Source organism: Drosophila montana, unplaced genomic scaffold (assembly GCF_035044405.1).
Source record: "Drosophila montana isolate Dmon_TW-CO22-7 unplaced genomic scaffold, ASM3504440v1 contig_3833_1, whole genome shotgun sequence".
Taxonomy (NCBI): Eukaryota; Metazoa; Arthropoda; class Insecta; order Diptera; family Drosophilidae; genus Drosophila; species Drosophila montana.
Window position 1 is genome coordinate 1,156,360 of NW_026998704.1, and position 14,492 is coordinate 1,170,851.

General features: G+C 39.2%; 4 protein-coding genes across 7 annotated transcripts; 2 read left to right on the plus strand and 2 right to left on the minus strand.

Moving 5' to 3' along the window:
- Positions 1-87: 87 nt before the first annotated feature.
- On the minus strand, positions 88-1,639 carry Fsn (F-box synaptic protein). Of its 3 annotated transcripts, none has more exons than XR_010437767.1 (4): positions 1,115-1,639; positions 697-1,061; positions 464-623; positions 88-362 (listed from the first exon to the last, which is right to left on the minus strand). XR_010437767.1 is itself a non-coding variant. In XM_064695960.1 (4 exons), the coding sequence occupies exons 1-3, from the start codon at positions 1,411-1,413 to the stop codon at positions 529-531; spliced, it is 759 nt and encodes a 252-aa protein (XP_064552030.1). In that variant the 5' UTR covers positions 1,414-1,639; the 3' UTR covers positions 88-362; positions 490-528. The 3 variants fall into 3 exon arrangements, 2 of the variants coding, with proteins under 2 accessions (XP_064552030.1, XP_064552029.1); XM_064695960.1 differs by having other exon boundaries at positions 490-623; XM_064695959.1 differs by having other exon boundaries at positions 88-623.
- A 724-nt stretch (positions 1,640-2,363) lies between these two features.
- On the plus strand, positions 2,364-10,502 carry Dp (transcription factor Dp). 2 transcript variants are annotated; one of them, XR_010437734.1, is made up of 11 exons: positions 2,364-3,158; positions 5,628-5,797; positions 5,861-5,927; positions 6,008-6,072; positions 6,154-6,215; positions 6,286-6,619; positions 6,703-6,938; positions 7,006-7,088; positions 7,152-7,235; positions 7,306-10,359; positions 10,416-10,502. XR_010437734.1 is itself a non-coding variant. In XM_064695742.1 (10 exons), exons 1-10 carry the CDS (start codon positions 3,077-3,079, stop codon positions 7,467-7,469), a joined length of 1,332 nt encoding a protein of 443 aa, XP_064551812.1. In that variant the 5' UTR covers positions 2,366-3,076; the 3' UTR covers positions 7,470-7,757. The 2 variants fall into 2 exon arrangements, 1 of the variants encoding a protein (XP_064551812.1); XM_064695742.1 differs by lacking the exon at positions 10,416-10,502 and having other exon boundaries at positions 2,366-3,158; positions 5,643-5,797; positions 7,306-7,757.
- Positions 8,612-10,279, minus strand: Pex13 (peroxin 13). The gene is made up of 3 exons (XM_064695743.1): positions 9,729-10,279; positions 9,441-9,670; positions 8,612-9,291 (listed from the first exon to the last, which is right to left on the minus strand). Exons 1-3 carry the CDS (start codon positions 10,277-10,279, stop codon positions 8,870-8,872), a joined length of 1,203 nt encoding a protein of 400 aa, XP_064551813.1. The 3' UTR covers positions 8,612-8,869.
- Positions 10,503-10,805: 303 nt separating the features above from the next.
- LOC135437821 (WD repeat-containing protein CG11141) lies at positions 10,806-13,656 on the plus strand. Its single transcript, XM_064695891.1, has 4 exons — positions 10,806-11,106; positions 11,213-11,497; positions 11,564-12,642; positions 12,755-13,656. Exons 1-4 carry the CDS (start codon positions 10,894-10,896, stop codon positions 13,260-13,262), a joined length of 2,085 nt encoding a protein of 694 aa, XP_064551961.1. The 5' UTR covers positions 10,806-10,893; the 3' UTR covers positions 13,263-13,656.
- Positions 13,657-14,492: the final 836 nt, after the last annotated feature.

Genomic DNA, 14,492 nt, shown 5'->3' on the forward strand with positions numbered 1-14,492 from the left:
CTTCTTGTTTGAGCCTTTTTCCAGTAAAATAGGGAGAATTTTATAAAAGATGCAGTTTTTTTTTCCTAATTTTAATAAAAAATAGGATTTTAAGCCTTTCATTGTATGAAATTACAACTACTTATTTATTTGGTTTGTACAATTAAACTTAGTTGGTATACAGAACGAATAGAAGTGATTTTAACTTTGGCGTACTCTAAAATCAACAAATGCATGTATATTTGTACAAAAAAATCTAAAAATAAGACATAATTGCAATTCTCGGTAGATGAGTTTAGATAGAACAATACGGATCAAGTTTAGAATCCCAAGCTAGTCTATAGACGGAGTATTGTCCTAGCCGAAAGCCATTGCTGCCAATGCTGTTTAAAAAAATAAAATTAAGGTTGATAGTTTTTAACTTTATACTATTCTTATTTTAATAAAACTAGACATAAGCAGAATGAAATCTAAACGAATATACATATATACTAGCTGCATTTATTTTACAAATTTTAGGGCAGTAAGGCTTCATCAGTTATCTCATAGTTATCCGTCCAACGGTGTTCCCAAGTAGACCATTGACACCTCAGTGTTGCCATAAACAGCCGATACCGTGGGATAAAGCTTTTTATCTGGCAGACCTACAATATAATCAGAGTTTTATTTGTCTCTTTAAAAAAAATATTACACATTTACATTTAATGCATAACTCACCCCTGAACGCTACTCCCAGAAACTCATAATTTTTCTCAAATGATAGAGTATTATCATCGCAGTCGAGTATAACGCGAATACGTTCGCCAACCTGATATTTGGGTGCATTGTTTAACAGCGGGTAATTGCCCTGCATATCACCATTGTGTAAGAGATGATTCTCGACCAGGTTCCAGCCCCAGCTTTGATCATCGGAGCCAAGTAGCGCCACATAGCCATGGCACTGCAGAGCTGCTTCCTTTGTGGATATGCCAATTACGGCAACTGTTCCCAATGGTCCCTCCCAGATAACTTCCCACGCATGACGACCTTGGCGGAAACCTATTTTAGCTCGTGCTGCATCCGTACTTTGTGCTACCGGATTGCTACAATAAAAAAGATTAAGAAGGGATATAAACAGACAACATCAATTACCCACCGATGGAGTGTAAATCCATTTGGCTTTATGTAGACGTTCCGTGAGCAATCGTTGGGACTCCAGGCATGAAGGTACGCCCGCAGCTTTGTCTTGTATGTGGTGACGGAGGCCAGCAGGTCGGATTTGACTGCCTCTTTGGGCAGCTTGCGCAGGCAGTGCCAACGCCAAACATCGCTGTTCTCGTCGTTTAGGAAGTGATACCAGCTTTTGCAAACTTGCGAACATCGATTCAAATCGTTAAGATCTAAATATGAAAATATTGCCTCCAGTACATTGTAATTACAAAGCGGATCGACCATTTTGTTGTTGTCTAGTCGTGTTCCACTGATCTCAGGTGGCAGTGAGCTTTGGTGGATTTATGATTGGCTTATGATTTGAGAGCAGTAATTGTTATTATGTAGATTTTAACTTTTCACTTAATGTATAACGAAATTGATGTTTTGTCATTTTATCATATCAATAATATGTTTATGATACTATTTGGCAAAATCAGCCGTGCGTTTGCAGAGTTGCGTGAAATAGTTCGGAACAAGTTCATTTGTACGACTGGATTCAATGAACATACTATCGTTCATTTAGTTCTTAGGTTCATATAATTCTTGTCTTCTTTGTTTGGATCGCTTACATGTGTTATTAATATTTAATTTATTTAAATAAGCACTTTTTTCATCATATTTGTAAAACTAGAAATGCTTTACATACCTGAAACTGAAACAACATTCCTAGTTTGGGTTCAAGAAACTATCGATATGCAAAAGCAGCAGCGATAAAAATGTTAGGATGGCCAGAAAATTGTTGTCGATTGTAAGCGATAACAACATTGTTTACATTTTACACAAAGTGTTGTATAACGTTAAAAAATAAACAATTTTAACAAATATATGCGATAGTTTACACTTTACATTTATCAATATTATAAATAAAAAGGTTGAACGAATCAACAAATTTTTAGTGTTATTATCAATATAATTGGGGGATTTAATGATATAGGATATCTTGTCAGCATAGACACTTTGAGCTATTGTTCCTTATATGAGCAGCATGCTGCCGGCGATTGAGTACATGTGAGCATTGTAATAGATTGTAATGCAATAAATAAAACGAAAAAGTAGCTAATTTTTATATATCGTATTGTATGAGTGCCGCTATCCTGACGTACGTTACACAGCACTGAGTTCGATTGATGCGTAAATTTGGCGCGCCGAGCCAATCAGCTGTTTAACGCGGTGTCTGCCATTTCGCTCGCACTCGCACGTTGGTCGTTTTCGTAGTCGTTGTCGTCGTCGTTGAAAAAGCAACGACTTGATGGAAATTTTGTGCGTATCGCGCTGCTATATAAACGAAATATAATTTAATTCTAAATAGTGCACAAGAAACATCACAATCTGTCGATCCTTTTGCAAAAAAGTGCTCAAAAATCGAAACACTCGAAGTGTCCGAAAAACGCCTTTGAAAACCCGCATTGAAACCATTTTGTATGTGACAAGAAAAAAAATGCGCTGCTGCTGCTGGAAACAAAAAATGCGCTCGCCATTTTGACTCGAGCGACAACCAAATTTTCACTTGCTGATATCAAAATAATCGCTCTGAAGTGTGCCACGGTGAAGGCAATTACGCCCAAATATTAGAACATCTGTGAAGTGTTGTGCAAAGAATATTTAATACACGTGTTACAATTGTGCACCTAAAAAATACGGATTTCATCGCTGGCCGCGCCACACAAACACACATTCACTTGCATACACTCAGGCTCTCACATACACGTTGCGGCTACTTGCTTCTGTTCTGCTTGTATTGATATCTTTTGGCGGCGTGTTGGTGAACGGTCGCCCTGAAGAAGTGCAAGTACGAGATAGTCGTTGCCGCAGGTAATCAGCGACAGCATTTCAGCAGTTAAGGGTGCTGGGCACCAAACAGCAGGAATACCGACGTCACTACACCTGTCTCTACCTACACCTGAAAATGGCGCATTCCTCGGCTGCAAATCAAACGAGTGGCGCGGTGAAGACGGATGAAGTCAACTATTTCTTTCAGGATGAGCACGGTAAGCATGGCTAAGCGGTTTAGTGGTTAAATACATTATTGGCCTGTTGACCATTTGCTGCGTTTAATTTACAACTGCTCCCACTACATTGTCTGTTATAAATTTACCGTGTTAAAGCCTAATTTTGTTTTAATGAATGCGAAACATACAAATGTACATATGTTCTGATGTACTTGTACGCACACACACGAATACAATTGCAGAGACTTGCGTATTCACAATAGTAGTAGCGGGGGAGCTACTACTAACTTGCATGCTCGCACACTGGCGCGTAAACGCCATCTTTTTCTTTTTCGGTTTCCTTTTACATACAATATTTATCGCTTAATACGCTTTAAGCGCATACACAACGCCGCACCGCGGCGAGGCAAGCCAACAGCAAGAGCAACAGCAACAACTACTACTACTACTACTATAACTGCACGGCAACACGTCAAAAAAAAAACAAATAATAAAAAATAAAATCAAGTAAAAATCGGTTGGTTTTGTCTGCTGCTGCCAATATACATACACACATACAAATGTATGTGCAAGCTCACACATATATGTATGTATGTCAAGCTGTATATGAATATACGTGTGCATGTGTTCATTGCCGGGCAGCAACGACAACCGCGCTTCGCCCAGTTGGCGCTCAGTCAAACACACTCAAATACATTCTATACCCTATTCGCTGACAACAACTACAAGATATACAAGATACTTCTTCGGGTTTTTTTCAGCTCGAACAGCTGATAGCAGCGCAGCAGCTGCCGGCAGCGCTGTCGTCAAAGCTTCCTGCGAGTGTTTTTTTTTAATTCCTTAACGTAATGAATCCTAAAGTTGATAATTATAAATAAAAATAGGCAGATGGCGTATTTGTATGCGTATTGCAGGTGAAACAAAATTAATAAAACTGCGTGACATTCTGCTTTGTGTTACAAAAAGCAGTCAACACAAATACGTTTTCACATTCAAGTTGAACACCCATATAATCAAACATCTACATATATGTACGTGTAGATAGGAAAATAGTTAAAGCCCAAAATGGGCAAACACCAAACATGTGTAGCAGCGACTGCGCAGCAACGTCGCGGCGTTGACGCCGGCAGCAATAATTGTTGTTATTGCCGCTCTGTTGACCATCTTACGTACATCTGTAAGTGTGTGTGTGTGTGGGCGCGTGTATATGTGAGCGCATGTGCTGTTTGTATGAATGAGTGAACAGCGTCGACCGCACGCCGGCTAACCGGCCTACTGCAAGGCTGCTGCTGTTGAAGACCGATGGTTGTCAGCAGTTAAGCTGTGACTCATGTATAGTTGTGTGTGTGCAGATTGGTATTTATAGTTTGGGCCCTTCATGTGGTTTTGATGTTGATTCATAAATATGTTTAAATTTTTGACATGCATGTTTATTTGTATGTTTTTTGTGCTCGTCTTTCGTTAGTATTAACATTATGTAAATGTTATCGCAGCAGGTGAATAATTAACATAACTGACAGATCCAGATGTAAATTGTTAAAAGAAAAGTCGGCTATAAATATCCAGGGCTGTGCAAACAGCACGATCACGACACATACATATCAATATGGGTTTAGTTGTGTGTATGTGCATATATATATATATATGTGATCACGTGCTTCATACACGCATACATGTGTGTATGTCGGTTTACTGCTCTTGTTGTGAGTTGGGCTGTGTGCTGCTGTGTATATCCTTGCCAGACGAGCGCATTTTGTCCATCCCCGCCACCCCACGTCATGAAGTGAGAATTCTTTCGTTTTCATTTGTTCTCTACTCTATACATTACACTCGTGGATGTTGCTGTTGCTGTTGTTGTTGTGTGGTTGACATTGTCGCCTTTTGCTGTGTTGATATTGGTTTTTGCACTTCGCTTTCATTCTCTACATTCGCAGTATATAAAATTGCAAAGAACGACAGAAATGGAGGTGCATGCGTTTAAAAACATATTTATGTATGTAGACTGACATTATATACATATGCATTTTACGAAGCAGCCCGTTGAACTTTCGAGGTTGTAAAAAGTGCGTATTAAATCCTGCATTTTCATGTGACAGTCTAGTTTACAAGTTAAAAGAAAAGTGACCATTTACTCTAATCTAAAAATATAGAAAAGGCATCTCTCTTTAGGAGCAGATCTACCGGTCAAAAGAAAATGTTAATAGTAGTCAATCCCACAGTCAAAGCCACAATTTTGAGTCGAGCAGGGGGGATGGAATATATATCAATATCTGCACTTATCGACATCAGTTCGATGACATGAACTTATCGATAGACTCCGTTACAGATATTTACACAAGTTGAATATGCTCTTACACATTTAATTGGCATACGGTTCACTTAGCACGTGTTTCTATTTACAAACTGATTATCACATTACTTCATATTAAGAGAGAGACGCACAGAGTTATAAACGATTTTTATATTATTTCATAATAAGTAAATCTTTAATGTGCATTGCTTGATAAGGTATTCACATTACAGGACAAATTGCCAAAATGTTGAAGCCAGTGCAAGTGAAGCAAACGCACTCCATGGACAATTCAAAGTCGATTTTGGTCTTTCCTAGCAGCTCGTCACGCAACGGAGGCAGTGGCGGCATCGGCAATGTGGGGCGAGTGGGCGCCTTAAGTCAAATGGTAAGATCAATTGATCAAACACAGGTGTAATTAATGTACTTAATTGGTCTTGCTTGCTTGCAGAGCACAACGAATCAGGGACAATTCATTCGTCTTCAAGATAGTTGTATTACTATTCCAAAAACCGAAAGTAAGGCGACAAAATCAACTTTTAACATTTGCGATTATTAAATAATAACTTTTATTCTCTTTTCAATCGTTAAAAAACAGATACTTCATATACACCTGTGTCAGCGCAAAAAGGCAGCGGTGTGGGAGGCAGCATTCACGAAGTGGTAAGTAAACAACGTTCACGCCGTGCTCCCGTTTCTCCATGACAAGAATAAGAATAATGTGTACCACATTATATTTTATAGATAAAGAACGAGCGATATGTCAAATATACGCCAAATAACGCCATGAAATTGAAATCGAAATTGTAAGTCAATTGGCAAATCGACATATTCTAAATACATTGTATTGATACCTTTTGTGCTCTTTTCTTTTAGGCACGCCATACAGAGCAGTTCAATGCACACAATGCCCGCCTCCTCATCGTCAGTGCAAAGGAAACGAAAGCCTGACAAGGCTGGCAAGGGACTGCGTCACTTCTCGATGAAGGTGTGCGAGAAGGTGCAGGAAAAGGGCAAGACCACATACAATGAGGTGGCTGACGACTTGGTTAATGAAGAAATGAAGAACAATTCATATGATAATAACTGTGATCAAAAGAATATCCGGCGTCGTGTCTACGATGCGCTTAACGTACTGATGGCAATCAATGTTATATCTAAGGATAAAAAGGAGATACGTTGGATTGGGTTGCCCGCCAACTCGGCTGAGGTATAGTTAATAATATATAATAATGAATATGTGGTGTTAAGCATTGTATTAACTGATATTCGTTTTGATTATTTTTTTTTTAGCAATTTCTGGCCTTAGAGGAACAGAACAATTTGTGCCGTGAACGAATAAAGCAAAAAAATGAAACGTTGCGTGAATTAATCATGCAGCACGTGGCATTCAAGGGTCTTGTCGAGCGCAACAAACGGGCAGAAAGCCAGGGCATGGTGCCATCGCCAAACTCATCCATTCAGCTGCCGTTCATCATTGTGAATACGCACAAATCGACAAAGATAAATTGCAGTGTAACCAACGACAAGTATGTCTCTTCAAGATTTGGTTTATTGCCTTAATTAATACTCATTTCATGTCCGACTCCTCCACAGATCCGAATACATATTTAAGTTCGACAACACATTCGAAATGCACGATGACATCGAGGTGTTGAAACGCATGGGCCTCCTAGTGGGTAAGTGACAACCTCCATTGGCTTCTGTCAAAGAATATTGGATAACTTTGTGTCATTTGGCAGGTTTGGATAAAGGTGATTGCACGGGGGAGAATATAGAACGTGTTAAGGGTTGGGTCCCACCAAATCTATCCAAATATGTGGAAGGTATGCATTAAACTGTAGACAATTGGCCATTGTGCAATGAAATAAATAATAGAGTATAATTTGTATACAGCTTATGGCACTGGTAAAATGGGGGATCCGATGTACGATTCGGATGACGAGTTCAATTCGTACCTCGAAATACCCAATGAGTCTCAAAGCTTTGCACAGCATACCACCGATGTCGAGTACAAGTTGGAGCTAGACGATGATGAGCAAGAGGATGACATCGATTGAGCTGACGATGACGCGGACGTGTCCTGGGCGATGGGTTCCACTGCGGATGCTGGCGATGTTAGCAGCGGCTATGCAGAGGATACATTTAGTTTTACGTTTATTAACGCTTTGTTGGGATTGCCACGCCCGTTCGATTAGGCTGCCCATTTCTCACATTTGTCTTTCTTTACATATACAGAAGCATTAAACAGCTTTGATTTCGTTTATTTCTCAATGAGACTTGATTAAACTATAAATAAGTTAAAAAGAAAGAAACATTTAATAATTATAAATATTACTTGGCGTTCAGTTTGTATTTGTATTTTTGAAGTTTATTTTTAAGCGCAAAACTTTTAAATTAATGTTCTTAAGCAAAAACACAAAAACAAAAAAAATGTATTTTAGTGAAAATATACAAAAAAAATTGCAGTCTTCTTTTAGTTGTTAAATAATTGCTGCTTAAAGAAATTGTTAAGCAGCAAGCGAAAAGGGTTTTTAAAAGTTCATCTTCAATTGTTGTAGAGCAACTTTTAAAACTATTGTACACCAAAACTTGAAATGACAGCAATTAAATATAATGAAAATATTTTTAGAGCTACAAATTGCAGTGCAAACTGTAGACAAAAGCATATGAAATATGTTTATTTGCCTCACATTAACATTTTAAGACAGCTGTTACATATTTTCTAAATTTCTCAAGAACCGTTCAGCTAAAAATAAAATACAAATATGTTTATAAATACAAACATATGCATATATATATATATATATATATATATAAAGCTATATAATACATATACATTAAAAGCAAATGCAAATAATCAATCTACCTAATTAGTTATAACAACTATTAATGCATCGATATAAATTTCTAGAATTTATATTTAACTTCAAATGAATACAAATGCATACAAATTAGTAGAAAGTGAAATATGTATATTTAAGAGTCGAGCCGTAGTTGTGTAATAAATTTATAATATTTCATTTTGAAAATGAGAAATCGACAAAGAGCAAATACAAAATGCATAAACAAAAAAAAAAATAAGAAAAAAAGCAAACATAGGTAATAAACTCAATACATATTGTAATATATGATTAAAAACAAAACTTTTTATCCACTTTGAGAGGGAATTGAGTTCCAGGTGAATTATATTATAACCAGGTTTTTTAAGATATTAATTATTTATGTATTTATTCTTTCGTTATTTCTTAGGTTTATATATATTGTGTTTAAAAAATACCACTGTTTAAGGATCTGTGTAGAGAAATGCTGTTCAATAACTGGGTAATGAAGAGCAGGAATTTTGATATAAATAACCCGACAAAATAACAGCTCGAAGGTGACCTCATTATTGTTCAGATGGAATCTAGAACACAAATTTAATTGGCTTAAAGCTAAGTGTTGAAGGCTTTTACTCTTTTCAAGCAAATCCTTGATCGAACGCTGTCCCTGTCGTGGATGGTGGACCAAGCGGTTGCTGCTGCTGAGCAGCTAAATTAAATTCGTAGTTCATTTGTTGATCAATGGGCAGGGTGGGGAATGCATTTGCAGACAGATTCATCAGCTCGGGCTGCGGTTGCAGTGGCTTAACTGGTTCCTGTCGCTCTTGGCGCATTTGCTGCGGTGATTTCACATAATTGATTGGTATTAAGCCCGAGCTCTGGCCATTTGTTGAAGCCAGGGCCCAGCCAGAATTCAACAGTTGGAGGGTCTGTTGAATCTCACGGGGAGCCACCTGGACGGACTGACCGGCACGCAATGTCAATTCGCTTTCGTTGCGCGCCTGAAAATCATACACGGCCTGCGTCTGTATCGGGGCTGTCCACTTGGAGGGATTGCGGGCTGTTTGGATTGCAGAATAAAAATTACGGGTGATATTAATAACAACTCGAATTCGCGTGCTTATCAAAGCCATTGCCCAGCTTTATCTGGATGAGCTGGTTCAGAGCAAAGTGCTGAGATTAGATAAACGGAGTGTGCAATGTCCATACCTTCCTCTTGCGCCGTATTCGTCACAGTGCCCAGCAACTTCATGATCAGATATGGTGCGGTAAAGATGAAACTAATGAAAGCCAACACTGGCCACGGGGACGTGCCCTTTCGGGGTATATTTGGCGCACTGCCATTCTGTACATTATTATCATTGAGCGCTTCGGCGAAAGCTTTTTTAAAAGCTGTCGACGAAGGATCCAAATTCGAAAGGCGTAGCCAAAACAGTATTCTAAATGTCAAAATATATCATTAATTTTAATCTATCAGGCGAACTGCAATACACTTACTTTCTGTAAATCCATTTTAGACCGCGGAAGATAGCAAACGATGTCCAGAACTGGGCAAAAACACTGCGCAGGCGTCCAAAATTTGCAGCCACGCCAAGAATGGCACGAAACGAGCTTGTCAACGCAAAGAACGTAGAGTCCAACATGGAAGCAATGTTCCCAATAGCCGATACCAGTGATTCGATGCTTTGGAATGCGGGACGTGAGCTTGCCTCGGCCATTTGTATAAAACGCTGCTCAGGATCGTTGGCATTCATGCCACCAAATCTGTTGTACGCCCCATAGCCGCCACCATAGTTACCCATGCCACCCATACCGAAACCACCGTAGCCGAATCCGCCAGCATTATAGCCTCCTGTATTGTAACCGCCTAAGCCGAGTCCATAGCCCCCAACGTTGCCGTAGCCTCCTCCGTAACCATATGAGCTCTGCTGCAAGGGAGACTGTGGAATGGGTGGTGGGGCTGCAAGTGACCTCACGTTGCCGTATGGGGTGGCCAGCATAGGCGACTCGTTTATAACTGCGCTTCGCAGATTGTTGTTGTCGCCCATTTTGCTGTAGACTGATTAACTATTATTTCATGAACTTTGGTCCGAAGTATGAACATTGATTATCCACTTACCTGTGTCCCGTATGTACCTATTTCTACTTAGCTAGATGCTTACTAATTTACTCTTTTGTGTTTAGATAAAATTAGATGAAATTATATTATTTTTTTGCGCACGATACCTATGTAATCTACTATTATTTAAAATAAAGTAATGTTATTATCAATTATTTTTTCTTTACTTTTGATAAATAATCGATTGCTGGCGATATATAATGATTTCGATATAATCACAAAGCGCGATATTTTGTGAAACGATATGCTTAGCAATCGATTTTATAGAGTTTTTTTTTGAAACAAGCTTTTAAGCATATGCTGGAATACGCGCAGAAAATAATATGAAATTGGATTTCACACATCATTCCAATCAATGTTTTTCTGTATATTCAATACTCACTCGATAATAATTTGAAAATGTGGCAACTCAGGAACTTAATATTAAGCTGTCAAAATATATCGAATATAAACAAACTGAGTGTAAATAGTTGTTGTGAACAGTGGCTGGAAGAGGAAGGACATTTTTAATATAATTTCTATAATAACATTAATTCAGCCATTATGGCTAGCTGCAATGAATTTTGCCTACGTGAATGGGCGCCGCTTACAGAGATAATGGAGCTTATTCCAGCAGCCCGGCGCGGTTTCTTCCCGTCAAATCTGAACGTAACTTGCGTCGATGCCGTTGAAGATTTCCTGGCACTGGGCAGTGATGCGGGCATTGTCTTTTGGTATAATCGTCGTTCGGGGGAAATGCAGAAACTCAAGGCTGAGGTAAGAATATGAATGACCATGACTCACATGAGACATTGCGTGCTATTTACCCATTATGTTTTGTGTGCTTCCCCTTCCAAAAACCACAACAATGATAATGGCGAAGGTTTCCACACGCATAACATGCGTTAAGATAGTTAGTTCAGTGGAATATATGGTGGCAGCTGGCAGTGCCAATGGCCAGGTAAGCGTTTTTCAAATACAAAAAGAGTTACCGCCGGACCTGGATCTGGTAGCACCATGCACCCGAAGCAAACCCATCGAACGCTACACCATACGTGACTTGCATCGCTGCGTGGTCAGCTGCTGTGAGTGGTCCAAGAATGGCATGAAGTTATACTCGGGTGATCGACAGGGCGTTGTTGTGCTCACCGAATTCGACTATCAAGCGGTACGTAGAGAACAGTCGTTATTCTATGAACTGGAGTTTAATTTATTCCTTAAATCTGGGCCACAGCACCTGAGCAAATCGCTGGAAATACTAAGCGAAGCTTATGAGATTGTACAGCTGAGTGTGCATCAGAGTTATTTGCTCGTGGCAACGCTTTATCGCTGCATAGTTTGCCGGCGCGATGCTAAGACCCAGGTGTGGCAAATCACCCAAGTGGGTAAGAAGGATCGAAAGCAGCTGATCGACTGCGGCGGCGTATTCCTCAAGCAAACAGCAAAGGATAACTTGCCACATATCATTTGCGGACGACCGGGTCTGCGCTTTTGGACTGCCGATGCTATTGGCAATGTATCTAAGACTATAATCTTCAACGAAGCTGTGTTGCGCAGTCCCACTTGGGAGATACCACTACTGAATCCAAAGCAAAGCAGCCAAACATCAACTGGAACAAGCGCTCTCTCCAGCAGCAGTGATACATATGTAGCCAGCAAAAACTTTCGCGAGTTAGAATTGTACGATGGACAGGATTCACTAGTTGTTACCCATGATGATGCTACTTTATACATTCTGAATCTGGAGCGCCTTAAGGTTGAGGCAGTGGCACGCGGTTTTCGTAAAATCATAGATTTTTGTGTTTGCGGCAAGGAGATATTTGTGCTCGAAGGAGAGCGTTCGCTGCTGCGTCTGGCACCTTTACCCGAGCGTCCCAATAAAACAACTAAGGTTATTTTTAATCCCCTGCTACCGCCTCCGCTGCCCATGTTGGGAGCATCACTATATTCCAAACTGGAGCTAGAGTCCCCGATAGAGCCGGAGGCTACGATAACCAGCGCCGAGGAGTGCTTTGAGTTACCATCGATAGAAAAGCTTGATTTGAATGTTCCCATTGAGCTGGCCGTGGAGTCACCGTTGGCGCAACAAAATCGTCGCTTAGAAATCTTTCGGCGCATTGGTGAAATGGACTTTGAGCAGTCAATTGTGCACACCAGCGGCACATTAACGCATAAGAAGCGCAAAATATCGGTTGGCAAGCAGAGCTCTGGTACCGGGGGTATTGTTGAGATCGGACAGGAGACGCACGAGCGCAACTTGCCTCTGACCAATGCAGCTACTCTGATGGACGCCAGTTACTGTCAAATGGAAAAGTAAGTAAAGATTCCTTCGTACTTGCCAATTGCGAAAACTTGTATATTTTTATTGTAGTCAAGTCTGTTAATTAAAATTGTTTTAATATTTAGTATAATCTTCTTATTGCAGCAACGGTCTGGTCTCACCTGTGGATATCAGAGCCGCTTTTATACAGCACCTGCCCGATGCAATGACTCCTACAACGTTGCAAAAGACCATAGCGGAAAAGGCGAAAACGTTGGCTGTCGAGCTAAACTTGCCGGAGGTGCATCTTGGCCCGGTTAGCGCAGAGGAGCTGCGGGCTACACAGATGCCTGAGCTCAGTGCGCCATTGATCAACTGCTATCCCTCCAGACTAGAGGAGGCCAGTGTGCAGACAACGCCGTGCAAGAAGCTGATATTGAACAATAGCCCCGATTACAGTGCCGGACAACCTGTTGATGGTATTTGTGCGGGTCCATCGAAGGAGCCCTTAAAATTTGTAGAAACTCAACCAAAGTCCATATCATCGTTAGAAATGGAGTATAACAGCTTTCTACCTGATTTTCGATGCGCAGGTGATCCTCTTAGAAAGCAGGAAGCACCTGCATCAGGTGATTCCAGCACATCCAGCGAATGGGAGTTTTTGGATAACTAAAATGATTGCAGCACAGTATTATTGATATGTTTAAATTTAGTTAAGTTTGATTTTTTTTTGTTGCGTAAGTTTCGTGCACCTTTTTTTTTTGGTTTCTAATTTCTCTTTATTTTTTTTTTTTGCCCAAGCAATTTGTGTGCTTAAATTGTGATTATCGTTTGTTAATGTTATTAAAAAGATTCCGTTAACTGTACATAATATTTAGCGTAAATAAGTTAAGAACATTGTTTTATATTAGTTTTAAAAGTGCAATTTAATACAACAATGTCAGTTGATGGCTTTCTGAAAACATTTGTAAAATGCACCACAACAGCTTTTTGTAATTTATTATAATTAATAATATTTTATTAGCCCAAGCAAAGGTTATACTTAGTACGAAAGCACAAGGTCGATATGCATAAACAAATATACACTAATTTGTGTTTTGTTCGAAAACAACTTGTTGCTCTCTTATTATTCAATAGAGCATACCAGATCCAGCCGCAGGAAATGGAGACCCTCTGATAAACACTTCGGGTTCTACTGGCGCATGACTTGGCTAAATTAAAACATGTGCATAATATGTATTTTTCCGATATTGATATTGCCGCACATGAGGGAAGCAAGACGCCCACAAACTCAAGGCATATGTCTACTTATGATAGCTTAGGCAGATATCACAAAGTTGTTGGGCATCTGTACAAAGTATATACATATTTAAAAAAAAGTTTTCTTCACAATCATCTTTATTCCTTTTGAATGCCCAAAGCTTTAAAATAAACCAAGTATCCCAATTATTATATATTCCTTTAGGTTTTTTCTAAAAAAATCTGACTGCATCCTTGCCGCCTTTATTCCTCCCAAGTTAAATTATCTGTAGTTCGATTTTCGGTTCAAACCAATTTCGAGATCTTGTTAATTTGTACATCTAAGAACCCAAAGAAATTCAATGAACAATTTAATTCGTTATTGTTTTTATATTTTTATTTATTAAAGTTTAATATATTCCCAACAATTTTAAAATATCAAATACAAATAACGATTTTCAACAGATTTAGAAAAAAAAAGCCAAACCGTATTGGAAGAAATATTTTAAAAAATATTTGGCTCGTTTAAAGACAGTTTTATTTTGAGATCAGTTACCGCTGTTGAGACTCCATCCAAGCTGGTCTTCGATTCGGTTAATTACAAGCAGATATTTGAATTACAGCCAGGCTCTAATGGAAAAGTTTTCATGGAAACTTTTCAGAG

Excerpts from the sequence above, each read along its gene's own strand:
- LOC135437821 (XM_064695891.1), top strand. The coding sequence starts at position 10,894 with ATGGCTAGCTGCAATGAATTTTGCCTACGTGAATGGGCGCCGCTTACA. Across the intron at positions 11,107-11,212 it reads TGCAGAAACTCAAGGCTGAG|GTTTCCACACGCATAACATG; the intron begins GTAAGAATATGA and ends ATAATGGCGAAG. Across the intron at positions 11,498-11,563 it reads CCGAATTCGACTATCAAGCG|CACCTGAGCAAATCGCTGGA; the intron begins GTACGTAGAGAA and ends TCTGGGCCACAG.
- Dp (XM_064695742.1), top strand. The coding sequence starts at position 3,077 with ATGGCGCATTCCTCGGCTGCAAATCAAACGAGTGGCGCGGTGAAGACG. Across the intron at positions 6,939-7,005 it reads TGCAGTGTAACCAACGACAA|ATCCGAATACATATTTAAGT; the intron begins GTATGTCTCTTC and ends ACTCCTCCACAG. Across the intron at positions 7,236-7,305 it reads TCTATCCAAATATGTGGAAG|CTTATGGCACTGGTAAAATG; the intron begins GTATGCATTAAA and ends ATTTGTATACAG.
- Fsn (XM_064695960.1), bottom strand. The coding sequence starts at position 1,413 with ATGGTCGATCCGCTTTGTAATTACAATGTACTGGAGGCAATATTTTCA. Across the intron at positions 1,062-1,114 it reads AATGGATTTACACTCCATCG|CAATCCGGTAGCACAAAGTA; the intron begins GTGGGTAATTGA and ends TTTTTATTGTAG. Across the intron at positions 624-696 it reads TCTGGGAGTAGCGTTCAGGG|GTCTGCCAGATAAAAAGCTT; the intron begins GTGAGTTATGCA and ends ATTATATTGTAG.
- Pex13 (XM_064695743.1), bottom strand. The coding sequence starts at position 10,279 with ATGGGCGACAACAACAATCTGCGAAGCGCAGTTATAAACGAGTCGCCT. Across the intron at positions 9,671-9,728 it reads CTAAAATGGATTTACAGAAA|AATACTGTTTTGGCTACGCC; the intron begins GTAAGTGTATTG and ends TTTGACATTTAG. Across the intron at positions 9,292-9,440 it reads GAATACGGCGCAAGAGGAAG|CCCGCAATCCCTCCAAGTGG; the intron begins GTATGGACATTG and ends CAATCCAAACAG.